This window comes from Penicillium pulvis, assembly GCF_028828015.1.
Source record: "Penicillium pulvis strain IBT 33274 chromosome Unknown contig_23_segment0_segment0, whole genome shotgun sequence".
Taxonomy (NCBI): Eukaryota; Fungi; Ascomycota; class Eurotiomycetes; order Eurotiales; family Aspergillaceae; genus Penicillium; species Penicillium pulvis.
In genome coordinates, this window is record NW_026643075.1 from 3,314,292 (window position 1) to 3,328,960 (window position 14,669).

Genomic DNA, 14,669 nt, shown 5'->3' on the forward strand with positions numbered 1-14,669 from the left:
GAAATGGCTAATCGAGGAACAAAGGTAATTCGAGTGAAGGTCAAGAGATGAATACTTTACTCCAAGGATCTGACTCAAATGGACTTATACGAGCGGGGTGAGTACAGGTGATAATCTCCGTTATCGACAATCGATTTGATAAGAGAAATGGAGCCACAGTCGGTGTAATTATTGGGGTATCGTTGGGGTCAAACCAGTTCGCGGTTTTCTATTTTGATGGGCGGCGGAAAGGGCGGTGTGCGAGCTTGATCAATGAAAATTATTAAAAACAAGAAACGCGCCTGAACTTTTTAATGTGGGGACGGCTGCAATACAGACCATAACAAAGTTCAATACGACTCCGCACCCTCGAGCCTATGGTGCGGAGCTGTCAGGATTCAAAGGTTATGTTTATCTTCGCACAAAGCAAAGAAACAAAGAATAGCTTAGCTTCTTGTAGCTCTAAAGTGTATTTTTCGCTGCAAAGAAGGTTTTTCATAGTTTTTAGCAAGCGGCTAGACGCAAAAAAGCCATTCTCCGTAAAGACCCGTTCTCCATCCCTCGGGGCTCCACCGCGTCCCTAGAAGTGAATGAATCACAATTCACATTTGATCCTTCGCATTGATCATCTTCAACTTACTTCTCAATCACTCCTACATATAAGATAGAGGATACAAAGTGAACATTGTATGATGAAATTCAAAGCCATTGAACTCTCGCATGGGGCAAAAAGTAAGAGAGTCATGGTCTCGAGATCACCGATGTCATAGTAGGCAACGTCTCACGTGTGGCCCAATCATGGGGAACAAAGGTATTCACCGCCCCCAACTCGGCACTCAACTCTGGGCCAAGTTAGAATTCCTTTTTCTAAATCCATCGCACCCGCAGGGCTCATTCACTCTGCGGGTTAACTTTGATTTTTTTTTTTCTCTTTTTACTCTGGTCTCAAATACTTTTGATCTTTTACTCTTAACCTTCATGGAGTAAATACTTCAATATCAAACATTACAATTAATGCCGGCCTCGACCCGAGCAGGGCTCCTTTCAAAATGTCCCTACTCACACACGGTGGCAGAATTGTGCCCATACTTACGGGTCACCAACAACAACACTCCGATTCTACCCCAGAATCGTCCGTACTAGACACCACTTCTCCTACATATCCCAATCCTTCCTCCTCGCTGCTGGATCAGCCTGAAGATGCCCCCATCATGCGTCAACCACAGGCCATAGACCTCGCGAGCTTAGAGATGCCCTGTCTAAGGGAGCGCGGTCTATTCGCCTTGCCCACACAAGGAGATGGTAAGACACACCATAATTATGATTTAGAAGCTCTTCCGCATGAGGTCCAAGCTTCAAGGCTCAAGCAATGTTGTTTCTGACGCGTCGAATGTAGGGAATTGCCTCTACTATTCCCTCTCCGACCAATTGAAGGGCACATTTGACCACGCAGACGAAATTCGCCATATTCTTGCATCCCATATTGCCAACAATAAGAAATATTTTATGCAGTTTGTTGTTGCCCAGGGTGGCGAGCGCCGCCGCCCCAAACGAGCCACCGCCTCCGCATATGCTACGCGTTCAGCCGATGTATCAGCTCCATCTGAAGAGGATAAAGAACGGCGGTTCGAAGAAATGGTCGCTTTGACTCGTAAAAATGGGGAGTGGGGAAGCTCGGAGCATCTGCAAGCATTCTGCCAGGCATTCAAGGTGGACATTAATGTGTACACCATGGATGGCGTCCAAACATTCCGGGATGTCCATGCCATGCCTGAGGATCATCGGGACGTCATCCATGTAGCCTTTCACGTGAGTAAACATATTGAGTAGACCTTAGCGAGCCTTCATTGACCGACAGCAGGATTTTAAGCACTATTCGTCGGTGCGAACGGTGGGTGGCGACTACACAGGGCTTCTGGCTAAGTCGGTGTGCCTTGGGCCCCTGGCCATGTCCTTAAAAGATGGAGGCTCAAAAGACGAAGCTCTATTATGTTCCCTCGATGTCAAGGACGTTGCTGTCGATACCGAGCACATCATCATTGATAAAAACAACTCTCGCCCTACTGAAAATTTCTCTTCATCCCCCTCATCCACTTCCATCTCCACCAATGACACACAATCTACCAACACATCCGTACACTCCAAAGACTCTGGCTTGGCCGTCGATGTTTCCCCTCCATGGGACATTCAGAGCATTCAAGATGCTTTCGGAGGCCGATATGACCAAGACACTATCAGGGACATGCTTCAGAAATGCCGCGGTGACATCGATCGGGCATTTTCAGCACTCCTTGGTGAAACGAATGAAAGCGAGAAAAAGGTCGTCCCGGGTCCCAGCTTCAAGTCGAGCCTGCAGGTATCACGCTCCTCATCGCCATTCAGCACGGGCAGCAAGCGTTCCGCTGACGACAGCGACGACTCGGAGGACCCACGACCAGCTGTTCGGCGAGGTCGTCCTAGGAAGCGACTCGTTTCTAACCTCACGCTGGGCGTGGGTATCTCATTCCGAGACGACCAGAACGAGGTCGTCTCACTTAACTTGCGGGTTAGTTCATTCCAAAATGAGACGGCTGAAACTCAACGAATACTTACGGTTCCACTTGACAGATGAAAGCAGACGCTGAGAAAGCCGCAGAAGCAGAAAAGACCCAGATGGAGGTCCTTAGTGAGGCGGACTCTGAGCAATCAGAGACGACCCGCAAAGGGCCCCGTCGCAGCGGTCGCCTTTCAAAGCATCGGCCAGTTTAGCTGGCTCAATATTGTTTTTCCATTCACAGCCGGTCTCATTGTCTTTTCTTGTACGGACTCTTAGATTCCTATCTTTCGTCTGCATCGATCCATTTGCATTGTGATGGCGTTAGCGTGAAGCATCTGGTGTGGGATTTTTTGTCATCCATGCATTGCCACATGGATCAGCTAGCCAGGTTGGCAGAGGCGTTTTGATTATTTGCATGAAAGGAGGGCCTGGAGCCCTCCAATGGATCACGAAATGCATTTTGAGCGTGGCATAAGGGAGCTTTAAAGCTAAGACATTTTGCTGTCATACCAAAGTAGCTATTCCTTTACTGCAATGTGATATCCACGAAGCTCGATTGCTTTGGTCTTTGCTATTATCTTCCAGCCTTGTCCAAATCTCGCGTAAAATTAAAAGGCCGAATTGATGCACGAACCCGTAGACCCTTTATGACGTGCATACGGGGTTACACTAGACTGGATCTTGTATCTCAGGCTGCCATATCCATCACGTGGTCACCCCGCCTGATGGTTATCCTGCTCCTTGTCGGCCTTCCAATGATTCGCATGTCCAGAATGACGATGCCTTCTAGAAGACGTGATGCTGTCAAGGCGTTTGTCGGTCTTGACTTCTCCGATACAGAATCATCATCAGTCGAGAACATCACACCTAAACCTTTTCGCGGAGATCCTCAAGCTACTGTTCGTTCACCGACAACTAACGAAACCAAATCAAGGCCCTCACTTTTAACTGTGCCGGTCGAAATTCGACTGCAAATATATGATCTTCTTCTTGTTAGCCGATCAACTCGCGAGGACAACCCCTCGTGGCCGGTGGGTGACACATGTCAAGTCATGATTATGCTTTCAATGAAGAAAGATCCACAACAGCGAACAATAAATCCGGCGATAATACGAATATGTGGGCAGATTCGCCGGGAAGCGAATCCAATTCTCTACACAGGGAATGTGTTCAATTTCAGACAGCCCGACCAGATGTTTCGATTTATGACACAGATTGGTCCTACCAATATCAAATTTGTGAGGTCGTTAGACATGTGGATACCATGGAAGGCTGAGATCTTGCCATGGTTAACATTGCTCAATGCCCTGTCCCAGGAAGCCGCCGCCCTCAAATACGTTAGAGTTGCATGGAACTCAAGGTACGAATCTCCCCGAATGCTCCAGAAAGGGGCTAAAGAGAGAGGGTTGGGGGACAATGTTCTCTTCATACGTGCTTTAGCGACATTCCAGGGGCTTGAGAAGATACACATTAGAGGACATTATGCGAAGCATTGGCCATCATACCTGACGGCGAAAACTAGTGCGCAAGTGCAAGCTGAGATTGGCCTCGGGCATTACGAACCGGAGCCTGATGATGATCCTCAGACCATTCAATGGATACAGACTTTGAATGAGAGCAACTTACATAAATTCAGGGAATACCAGAGGGGCACAGAAGATCTTATTCCATAGAGGACGTTCTTGGGTCATTAAATAATAAAAGAGAGTGAAGTGAAGAAGCTGATCTCGAACGCGTCTATGAATTGTTTGACCATTAAAAACAGTCCCGAGGTCCTTTCGTAATATTTTAACTGCTACACGTCCCAAAAGGATCTTTCCATTTTTACCGGGTCTTTCGTGGCTTCACAAGTTGATTATTCCTGTACTTCCCACCGAAGCGATCTTTTGATAGCTTCAATCGTCAGCCTAAGTTGGCAAGTTGTTTATCTTCCACATGCCTGACAAGCATTGCCCAATCTCCAACACTGCTTGCCGATGCACTTTTCCATCTCTAATCCTCCAGTAGGAATCGCAGGAATGCTGCCCCGATCGCAATCCCGTCATGCTCCTTGCCCGCCCTGCTTAAGGCTTCCTGTGCCTGATCTTCATCGAAAGTACCTTTCCGGGCATGGTGGCTAATTATTTCTACCAAAGCATCTTTGTTGTATTCTGGGTGACCTTGGACAGTCAGAAGGCGACGCGGAGCATACAACACCTGAACCTCGCAATGTGGGGAAGAACCCAATACCGTAATACCAGGTGGGCAGTTGAAAACAGCATCCTTGTGTGATTCCTGGACTCGCTAGTTATTGGAGGAGGGAAAGTCAGCCCATATGTAATCGTGTGATCTTGCTTATTGTAGACCAGCAACAACAGCCCTGAAGCACATACAATCTTCTCCAATCGAAACACTTCCTTGCCCTTATCTGTCAAATCTATATCGCAGACAGCTATCTCCCAGCCTTTATCATGTCGTCCGACCTTGGCTCCTAGCGCCCGACCAACAATCTGGTGTCCGAAGCAAGCTGCAACAATACGAACTCGATCTTGTGCTAAGACTTTGTGCAGGAATCCCAGTAGTTGATTGATCCATGGCTCATCATCATAGGGACTGAACTCTGTTTCATTTCATATTGTACATCAGTATGTTCGGTGTATCGTTACAGTGGGGGGTATACGTACTCGACCCGGTGAGAAGAACGGCATCAATATCCTCCAACTTCGGATATTCCTGGCTGCGATATACATCCCATCCGGAGATATCCAATGCATTCTCCGGTAACAATTGGTCAGGATGGTTCAATATTTCTAAACTGCTGTGTAGTAGTTCTTTGAAGATCTCTCTATACCCGTTGTATTGGCTATGGGTATTCCGGAGCGGGGTATCGCATTCCAGAATAGCAATCCGAAGAGGCATTTGCATTTTATGATGTGTCTGAAATGAAATTGGAGGCTGAAAATAGTGTGACAGATGCTAATTTGCTCAATAAATCAAGGGAATTGAGAAAGAGGAGAAAAAGCACGATCCGCGTGTTGCTCAATGCGGCTGCCGATCCAATCTAAACGTTCCGGATCCAATCACCTTTTGACTTTGCCATTGAGATTTCTTTGCACTACCGGTCCGTTATAATCGCTGTATTATATCAGAAGAAAATTCTTTCAGATTCTATTCACACTGATCTAAGAATATAGTTCTTAGATTGGTGCTTTGTAATCTCAGCTCAGTCCTCTCGACCCCGCGATCTGTTTTTCCCGACTTTGGATGCTCGGCAAGTGTTACCGCCTCTGTCCGAGCATCGCCTTCACCTGTTCTTCATATCTGCACTCTGGGGAAATCCCTCCTCGACACTCGCGCCATTTGATTATAAATCATGAGCGACCAGACAGGGCCGTCTGAGGCCACTTCACTTTTGCGAGAGAATTCTAGCGATCAACACACACAATATCACAGCGTTACCCGCCATACACACGATGTGGAAAGCAGCTCATCCACCACAGAAATCGATGATGAGGCTCTGTTCCCTGTCTTGTCACGAGTTCAATCAACTTCTCAGGTCCTAGACATTGAACCAAACCCAGACAGGCTCCCGTCTATCCGCTCGGGTAAGAGAAGCAATGCCTCCGCTGGCGACGATAGCATTGAGGATGAGGATGACAGCTATGCTGCGCGATTCATCGATGTCTCCCCCACCCGGTTCTGGCTGATTTTCAGTGGTATCATGCTCGGATACGTAATTGGCTTTTTTGATTCAACCTTGATGGCTTCGAGTCATCCTGTTATCACGTCCTATTTTCATGCCGCAAATGCGGCTTCGTGGTTGTCGACCGCCTTTCTGCTTACTTCGACGGCATTCATGCCCCTCTTTGGTCGCGTTTCGGATACATTAGGCCGTAAGCCAGTCTACCTTTTCTCCATCGCCGTATTCTTCTTCACTACAGCATGGTGTGGCCTCGCTCAATCCATTGGCAGCTTCATCGCTGCTCGAGCCCTTTGTGGTCTCGGCGCTGGTGGTGTATTCTCCATGGGCCAGATTATCTCTAGTGACCTTGTCCGCATCGAGTACCGTGGTACCTACCAATCGTACATCAACCTGTGCCTGGGTATTGGTAGTTGTCTAGGACTCGCCTTTGGTGGGTTTCTCTGTGATAAGATTGGCTGGCGAAATGCATTCCTTATCCAATTGCCTTGCATCTTTGTCTATTTCGTCTCTTCCGCTTTTATGGTGCCGGCGGATCTTGGGTTGAAGCGCACAGGATCGGACCGCAAGACGCTACTACAGGTACTTCGCAGCATAGATCTGACGGGTTCTTTATTCCTGGTTTTGTCGGTCACTGCTTTGATCATGGGATTGAATCTGGGAGGAAATGTCTTCCCTTGGAAACACCCGGTAGTCATCGGTTCGTTGCTGGCATCTGTTATCCTGGCTATCATTCTAGTGCGATATGAACGAAACGTACCACTTCCTGTCTTGCCGACAGAATTGCTATCCAAGAATCCTCGCGCAAATATCATTATTGGCAACTTCTTCGGGGCAATGTCTGTCAATACTATGATGTTCAACGCACCGTTGTATTTCCAGGCCGTCAAGCTGGCTAGCCCAACGGATTCTGGATTTCGACTCGTGGCTGCATCTATCGCTGTGACTCTTTCCAGTGTTGGTACCGGATTTTTCATTACCTGGTCGCGGCGAATGAAACCGACTATCATCATCGGCGGTTTTTGTATGCTTTTAGGCGGATGTCTAGCTGGCTTGATGAACGTCAACACACCCCAGGCACTTGCCATGATTTGTGTATCTTTCAGTAGCCTGGGTCAGGGATTCTCGTTCCCGAGCCTTATGGTCTCTATTCTCGCTACCAGCGACCATGCCGACCAAGCAGTGGCTACTACGACTCTGGGACTGGCGCGTAACCTCGGCTCCGTTCTGGGTGTCTCTATTAGTAGCTGGATCTTCCAAAACGCCTTGCTTCAATCCCTTCAACATAAGGTCACTGGAGTTAATAAAAGTGATATCATTGGACTTGTCCGCAAGTCTATTAGCAGTATTGGCGACTTGGACCCGGTGCATCGAGAGCAAGGTAAAATCTATTTCTTACCCACTGCCTAGCCTCACTGCTAATACATCTATAGTGATCTGGTCATACGCTATTGCCCTTCGGTTCACCTTTTTTTCTGCGGCAATCTGGGGTGCCATCATGCTGTTTCTACACCTCCGGCTCCGATTGCCCCGGTTGGGACGCAAAGCGTGAAATTGTGATTGAACTATATTCTCGGGATTCATGACCAGTTTAATGTAGTGTTAATCTAGTGTCTTAAAAATAGAATGCTATGCAATACATCTTTGATTTAAATCAAAAATCTAGAAAAATTAGTGGGTTCGGTCTGGAACGGGCTCCACTTATTTTTGCTTGTGGACTCCGCGTTCACTCCGCACCGATTTTCAATCTTTGACAACCACTGCTTGAGCCTCGTGACGACGAGATTGGAGGCTGCTTCGTCTAGGCAACCAACCGAGAGGTTTGTTTCACACATCACTTATCTTACATTCCAGGCTGACGTCACTCCTGTCAACAGAGATCTCCGAACTTTTAAATACCCCTCCAGCTCTTGCCCGGCCCGACGATAGCCTTGGAAACGTTAAAGCGATACGGATCAAGAAGATCTGGTCAGCTGCTCCGCTGCCGTCATCGTTTCGTTTGATAATACATTTATGCGCTGGCAGTGAACATGGCCATTCGAGTGACAACGGCACGGAGATTTGGTTTACTAGGAAATATTTTGTCGTCGCGGCAGTTAGCAGCGTCAGTGCGTGCTGGAGACTGAGGCAAAGCCAGGCATTTGTACTGGACCAGGTCATAGAGTCTTCGCCAACAAAATGAACCTCACGACTCGCGCCCAAGCAAAGTCGCAATCAAAGTCGCAATCACCCAGAGAACCATCTCCCAAAGAAGACCCCAAGGCGAGGACGCCTAAAAGCCAGAAGGATAATTCGCCCCCCCCACCCAGCGCAAACCGCAAAAAGTCCTCCGAAAATGCAGATACTAAAGCGAAGAGGACACGCACAGGCTGCCTTACTTGTCGCGAGAGGCATCTAAAATGCGACGAGGCCTTGGGTCGATGCTTAAATTGCCGCAAATCGGACAGAATATGCCGGCGCGGCGTTCGGTTGAATTTCATTGACATTCAGACGGTTGAACCTCCACATGTCATCACACGTGCGCAAGGTGCAAAGCTAACTTTCCGTGATGACTCGCGTATCATCGCATCCGAGTATGTTGGAGGGTTTGAGAGATATCCCCCACCACAGCCAGACAGCCCCATTCAAGAGAGACGACAAATTCAGCAAGAGGCCTTGAATCTTATGGGGTCCGATCAGCTGGCTAGTCTTTTTCAATCGGTCGCTCATTCGTTTGATCCGTCGGGATTCGATATTTCACATTCTGCGACAACAGATTTCCTGTTCGGGGCGGATACCTGGCATGATGCTCATCTTGTGCCTGGTGATGAACTGCTTCCTCATGGCACTTCAAATTTCGCTCAAAAATTGGCGATGAAACATTATAGCGCTGCATCTTTAACAGATCCAGAGCAAGTCTTTCTCTTGCAATTGTTTGTGGAGGAGGTCGGCCCATGGATAGACTCGATGGATTCAATGAGACATGTAGGTTCTTCCGCTTTACCAATATTCATTTCTGAACTGGATTAACAAAGTTTCTCAGTTCACACAAATTCTACCATTGCATGCCATTGACGAGCCCCTGTTGCTTAAGGCGCTTGTGGCTTGTGGCGCTCGGCAGGCTTTTCTTATTGACCCCTCTTACGGAGCGGAAAAGGTACTCCATTACTACGAAGCGGCCAATCAGGATCTTTTGCATGCGATTCAGGATCCGAATCGTGACTCGGTTTTATGTGCGACGGCTGCGCTACTTCTTGGGATTTATGAAATGATGTCTGCACAACCTCTCACAAAACATACGGCCGGATCGAGAGCCTTGATACGCGAATGTAGGTGGACAGCGAAGACACCCAGCCTAGGCGGATCCTGTTTCTGGGTTAGTATCAGCATGGAGGTTCTTCATTGTCTAAACTATATGTGCCCCCTGTCTTGGAACCCTGATACATGGGGAGTCGATATGCATATGGAACAGGTGCAGCCGTTTTGGAAGAGCGATGATCAATGGCTCCATCGCATCATCTATATATGTGCAAAAATCGCAAACTTTCGAGTATCTGCACAGCATTTACAATCATTGAACAATTCCTCCCAAAACACTCAGTTCAATGATGCAGTGCAGGAATGGAATCATTATAATGCTTGGTGTGAGCAGTGGGCCAATTCCATCCCACGATCCATGAAGCCTCTCAGCAATTTACAGCCATGGCAGACCGAATCTAAGTCGACATTTCCGAAGATTTTGTACGTTTCTGTCCAATCTAAGACTTTGATATTTGACTGACTAGAGGAACAGGCTCCTCAAGCGACCGGCTATCGTCTCTCAACTATTCTATCACGCGGCTTGCATAGTCTTAGCCAGGGCTCACCCCATGGCGTCCTCACTCCATATGGAAATGAAGAAAATGCAGCAAGCTCACGCATACGACTTATGCGGCCTTGCTGCAAACCTGAAACCCGGAGATATGCCTTACGTATCAATTCAATGCCTAAGCATTGCTGCAGAATCGCTGGAAGCTCGAGACTCCCAGGAAGAGGTCTTGAATCTACTGGAAGCGATCACCAAAGATACCCACTGGCATTCAGAATCAATAATAGAAAGATTGAAACGCCATTGGGGCTGGTCGCACCCGCAGACTGTAGACCCTGCACACATGCATAACAGCTTCTATGATCTGGACCCTGCATTATCGATTCACAGCAGCTCTGATTTCCCTAGGAACACCAATCCACTTTTGGATTCAAGTGATTTCTCAATGGAAAATCATCCTTATCAGGGGTATTATGTTGCTCCACATCATCATATTGTGGACCAATACAATTACGGCTCCTATCTTGTTTGATTTGTCGATATACCTCTGGGAGTTTCACCCTGGTGGCTTTTTGTTTTGCTATATACCCTGTATACTCATATCCTAATGCAGATACGAATGAAACAATTTCCATGTAAACACCAGCCATTTACAGCCCTTCTGTTCGTATTTTTATCAGTGACTTGGTGCGATATTCCTCGAAGCGGGCCTGCGGCTCCCGCAACATGTTATACTACTGGTTGTTACTTACGTACAATGAGCCAATCGAAAATGAGAAAGATACACTATGGCATTCAATTGCAATGATTTTTTTATCACAACCACAGTCCCCTCATCAACTACGTGACCAGTAGCTGTAGTTCACAATTTATCATCTCAATCTAAAATGTCGATAATTTTTGAGAAATACTAACCAGTGAATGACAGTGACTCATCCAACAAGCATCTGAGACCCGAAGTAAGAACTTGGCCCCACCATCCATCCTTCCATATTCCAAACCTTCTTTCTATTCCATTCCAATCCTGTAAGTTCAATATGTATCCAGATTTATCTAGAAACAAGTGGAACAATCTACAATGAATGCAAGGGGCTACGATGCGGTGTGACTCACCCCGCAGTCCATATATGATCCTCTGTTCATAGCCTTGCACACCCTTCACTCAAGCTTCCCATCCAACAACCGCAAAAAGTCGAGCAATACGCTCGGGAACCCTACCTAAAACCATGTCAAATGAGAAAGTGATCACCGGCGGCTGTCTCTGTCGCCAAATTAGCTACGAGGCAAGTGGTGCGCCATTGATGAATGTGTTATGCTACTGCGAAAACTGTCGCAAGGTCACCGGGTCTATTTGTATGGCCAACAGCATGTACCCCAAGCCAGTAAGTCCGAACAAACCTGACAAATACTCAACTATGCGATATGGACTCAGGCTAACTATGTCATAGCAATTACGTATTCTTTCCGGGGAAGATATGATCAAAACGTACGATGATGACCAGACTGATTCTGGAAGTGTTCTGAATCGTTCTTTTTGCTCAAACTGTGGATCTTGTCTGTTTACTACAAGAACGGTTAATGGTGTTACTGGAGATTTTGTGGTACTGCCATCTGGAACGTTTGACTTGGGTGTTGGAAATGAGGAATGGGTTCCTCAGAGGGAGTTTTATTGCAAGAACCGGGCTTCTTGGTTGCCGCCTTTGGAGAATACTGTTCAGTTGAATACTATGTAGGAAGCTTGGGTGAGATATATGTCATCTTTGAGGCTGGTTTACCTTCAAGATTGAGTTCAAGTTCATCGGCGATTCTTTTCGAGTCAATTCAAGACCTGTCATCTTGTGATGTATGTCTATCTTTCGGCCTTGGTAGATCCCGGCTGTGTGACATGCCACTGTTCTCATGTTTTCACAAATGAAGGGTACTTATGGATACATTAATGGAGAAAATACGTATCACATAACGTAGATCTCAGCCAAATGCTTGTTAGAACGACTCCGCACGGCCCATGGTATTGTAAATAGAAACATACTAGCGCTTGTACACTATGGTCGCGATAGGTGGGTCCATGACATTACTGTACGTCCTCGTTATCAAGACGGTTCACTCGTAGGATCTTTCACTGACTTTCTCATACTTAGCCACATCGCACTTTTATCATAACACTACAAAAAAGCCCATCAGCTTTTGCCGCCATTTTCGAGTTGAGTGACGATCACTGCAGCGTTGCATACGTAGCTCTGGGGGCCGAAAAATGGAGTAGTGGGGTCCATCAATATCTGGCCATGAATGGACCAAACTTCCTACTAGCACGGAGCACCTGGCTGGGATTGCAGGGTTGTAGCCGCCATCTCTTTGTTTTCTGAGTCCACCTAAGCACGGGTTGTCCGAGGTTTCAGCAGATAAATAACGGGATGGCGACCTCCACTGGAACCAGCCCTAGATTTTCTGTTTCCCACTCTTTCTCAAACTATCTCATTCATCTTCCGTTTACCAACAATGAATACCGCAACTGTTCCTTTGGAAGCAGACTATGTCATTGTGGGTGGTGGCACTGCTGGCTTGGTCCTCGCCTACCGGCTGTCTGAGGATCCTACCAAGTCAATTGTGGTCTTGGAAGCTGGAAAGGACATGACAGCAGATCCTCGGGTGCAAATCCCCGCCATGTGGACAACGATGATGGGGTCTGAGGAAGATTGGCAGTTGAAATCCACTCCTCAGGTGAGTATATTAATGTCCGGTTAAACTTAGAAGAAACCTCTAACAGCAACAGAATCAATTGAACAACCGAGTCATTAAGGCAACCCAGGGAAAGATCCTAGGAGGCTCTTCCGCGATCAATGGCCAGGCCTTCATCGCACCCTCACGATTTGTCTACGACGCATGGGCAAAATTGGGCGCCGAGGGATGGTCATGGGAGAATGTTCACCCATACTATCAGAAATCTTACACTCTTCAACTTCCAGACTCTGCCACTCGCGAGCATCTGGACCTTGGTAGTTGGGTAGACGAGAAAAGCCAGGGATCATCTGGCCCACTCAAGGTTTCCTTCCCTGCCGTGCTTCAGGATCCCCTAGCTAAGGCATGGGCCGATACTTTCAAAGCACTCGGGCACTATGTTACAGCGGATCCTTTCTCGGGAAACTCGGTAGGTGGCTATAGCAATATGGCCGCAGTTGACTATGTCACCAAAACAAGAAGCTATGCTGCGTCGGCATATGGAATTCCCGCAAAAGAGCGCCCGGGCGTTCATATCATTACCGAGGCACTGGTTCAGAAAGTCCTCTTCGATGGAACAACGGCTACCGGGGTTCTAGTCGCCATAAACGGGCAAAGTCACACCGTCGGAGCCAAGAACGAGGTTATTATCTCGTCTGGCGCTCTTAATACCCCCAAGCTCCTTGAATTGTCTGGAATTGGCAACAAGGAGATCCTGGATCGATATAACATCCCCGTCATCGTTGACAATCCCAACGTTGGAGAGAACCTTCAGGATCACCTCATGTCTGGCATCAGCTTTGAGGCAGCTGACGGAATAGTAACAGGAGACCCTTTGATGCGTCAAGAACCGGAGGCGATACAGGAAGCTATGAGGCTATACACTGAGCACCAAGCCGGCCCCTTTACGATCGGTGGTGTTCAGTCAAGTGCTTTCATGCCTTGTCTAGACGAGAATGGCGCCAGAAATGAAAGCTACATCACAGAGCTTATGCATCGCTTCCTCTCGGGTCCTAAGGATCGGGATGAGGCTATCCGCGATATCTTTGCACAGCCTGACTCTCCTACCTGCTCTCAGTTTATGTTCCTTTGCCAGGCCAACCTTCACGAGACAGGGAAGAGTTTTGTTGGCCAGCAGCTCCACCCCGGTAATTTTGTCAGCCTGGGTGTTATTCAGGGCATACCTTTCTCTCGTGGTAGCAGCCATATCTCGTCAGCCAACTCAGAAGATAAGCCGAATATTGACCCCCGCTACTTCTCTCACCCCTTGGACTTGGAAATCATGGCACGCAATTTGTTGGACGTCGAGAAGCTCCACAAGGCAGAGCCTCTGTCGCAATTCCTCAAACCTAACGGGCGCCGAAATCATCCTGATGCGTTCCTGACCGATCTTGAATCTGCCAAGAAGTACCTACGCGATACTGCGTCGACATCGTACCACTTTTGCGGTACCGCAGCTATGCTACCGCGGGAAAAGGGCGGTGTCGTTGATGAGAAGCTGCGGGTGCATGGAACGACTAATTTACGGATCTGTGACTCAAGCATTATCCCGGTGATCACCGTTGGTAACACCATGACTGCGGTGTATGCCGTGGCAGAACGAGGCGCAGATATCATCAAGGCTGATGCTTAAGAGGCACCATCACATCCATAGATCTAATTCCTAAGACTGTGGGTCTCCAAATTCTCGACACCTGGGCAGTGTCCACCTGCAGGTTTGATGACGAGGGAAAGAATATCAAGCCTTGATAATGACACCTGTGATGAATATATATTTTCGAACATTGAGAGACCTCGTGAACCTCGTAAATGTATCGTCCATTAGGACTAGGCTGGAATGAACATACAGATGAAGAATCGTACTGGACAACCTTGGAGCGAGAATGATCGTAAAACAAATCGTTTGCTTCAAATGTTCGTGGCTGATTCGAGAAGGCCGAAAACCAAGTGGTTCTCCAAGGCGGTGCGGAACC

The 14,669-nt window shown here is 47.6% G+C and overlaps 7 protein-coding genes across 7 annotated transcripts; 6 read left to right on the forward strand and 1 right to left on the reverse strand.

Annotated features, from left to right (window-relative positions):
• Positions 1-1,028: 1,028 nt before the first annotated feature.
• N7503_005523 (uncharacterized protein) lies at positions 1,029-2,727 on the forward strand (the record flags this gene model as incomplete). Its single annotated transcript, XM_057065070.1, has 4 exons — positions 1,029-1,281; positions 1,376-1,788; positions 1,841-2,524; positions 2,587-2,727. 4 exons carry the CDS (start codon positions 1,029-1,031, stop codon positions 2,725-2,727), a joined length of 1,491 nt encoding a protein of 496 aa, XP_056922813.1.
• A 513-nt stretch (positions 2,728-3,240) lies between these two features.
• N7503_005524 (uncharacterized protein) lies at positions 3,241-4,188 on the forward strand (the record flags this gene model as incomplete). Its single annotated transcript, XM_057065071.1, has 1 exon — positions 3,241-4,188. One exon carries the CDS (start codon positions 3,241-3,243, stop codon positions 4,186-4,188), a length of 948 nt encoding a protein of 315 aa, XP_056922814.1.
• A 319-nt stretch (positions 4,189-4,507) lies between these two features.
• On the reverse strand, positions 4,508-5,419 carry N7503_005525 (type 1 glutamine amidotransferase; the record flags this gene model as incomplete). The annotated part of the gene is made up of 3 exons (XM_057065072.1): positions 4,508-4,798; positions 4,888-5,114; positions 5,179-5,419. The coding sequence occupies 3 exons, from the start codon at positions 5,417-5,419 to the stop codon at positions 4,508-4,510; spliced, it is 759 nt and encodes a 252-aa protein (XP_056922815.1).
• Positions 5,420-5,867: 448 nt separating this feature from the next.
• Positions 5,868-7,746, forward strand: N7503_005526 (putative MFS multidrug transporter; the record flags this gene model as incomplete). Its single annotated transcript, XM_057065073.1, has 2 exons — positions 5,868-7,575; positions 7,628-7,746. The coding sequence occupies 2 exons, from the start codon at positions 5,868-5,870 to the stop codon at positions 7,744-7,746; spliced, it is 1,827 nt and encodes a 608-aa protein (XP_056922816.1).
• Positions 7,747-8,372: 626 nt separating this feature from the next.
• N7503_005527 (Zn(II)2Cys6 transcription factor) lies at positions 8,373-10,513 on the forward strand (the record flags this gene model as incomplete). The annotated part of the gene is made up of 3 exons (XM_057065074.1): positions 8,373-9,158; positions 9,217-9,914; positions 9,967-10,513. The coding sequence occupies 3 exons, from the start codon at positions 8,373-8,375 to the stop codon at positions 10,511-10,513; spliced, it is 2,031 nt and encodes a 676-aa protein (XP_056922817.1).
• Positions 10,514-11,207: 694 nt separating this feature from the next.
• On the forward strand, positions 11,208-11,714 carry N7503_005528 (GFA family protein; the record flags this gene model as incomplete). Its single annotated transcript, XM_057065075.1, has 2 exons — positions 11,208-11,363; positions 11,430-11,714. 2 exons carry the CDS (start codon positions 11,208-11,210, stop codon positions 11,712-11,714), a joined length of 441 nt encoding a protein of 146 aa, XP_056922818.1.
• A 763-nt stretch (positions 11,715-12,477) lies between these two features.
• Positions 12,478-14,329, forward strand: N7503_005529 (GMC family oxidoreductase; the record flags this gene model as incomplete). The annotated part of the gene is made up of 2 exons (XM_057065076.1): positions 12,478-12,699; positions 12,752-14,329. 2 exons carry the CDS (start codon positions 12,478-12,480, stop codon positions 14,327-14,329), a joined length of 1,800 nt encoding a protein of 599 aa, XP_056922819.1.
• Between the last annotated feature and the right edge of the window lie 340 nt (positions 14,330-14,669).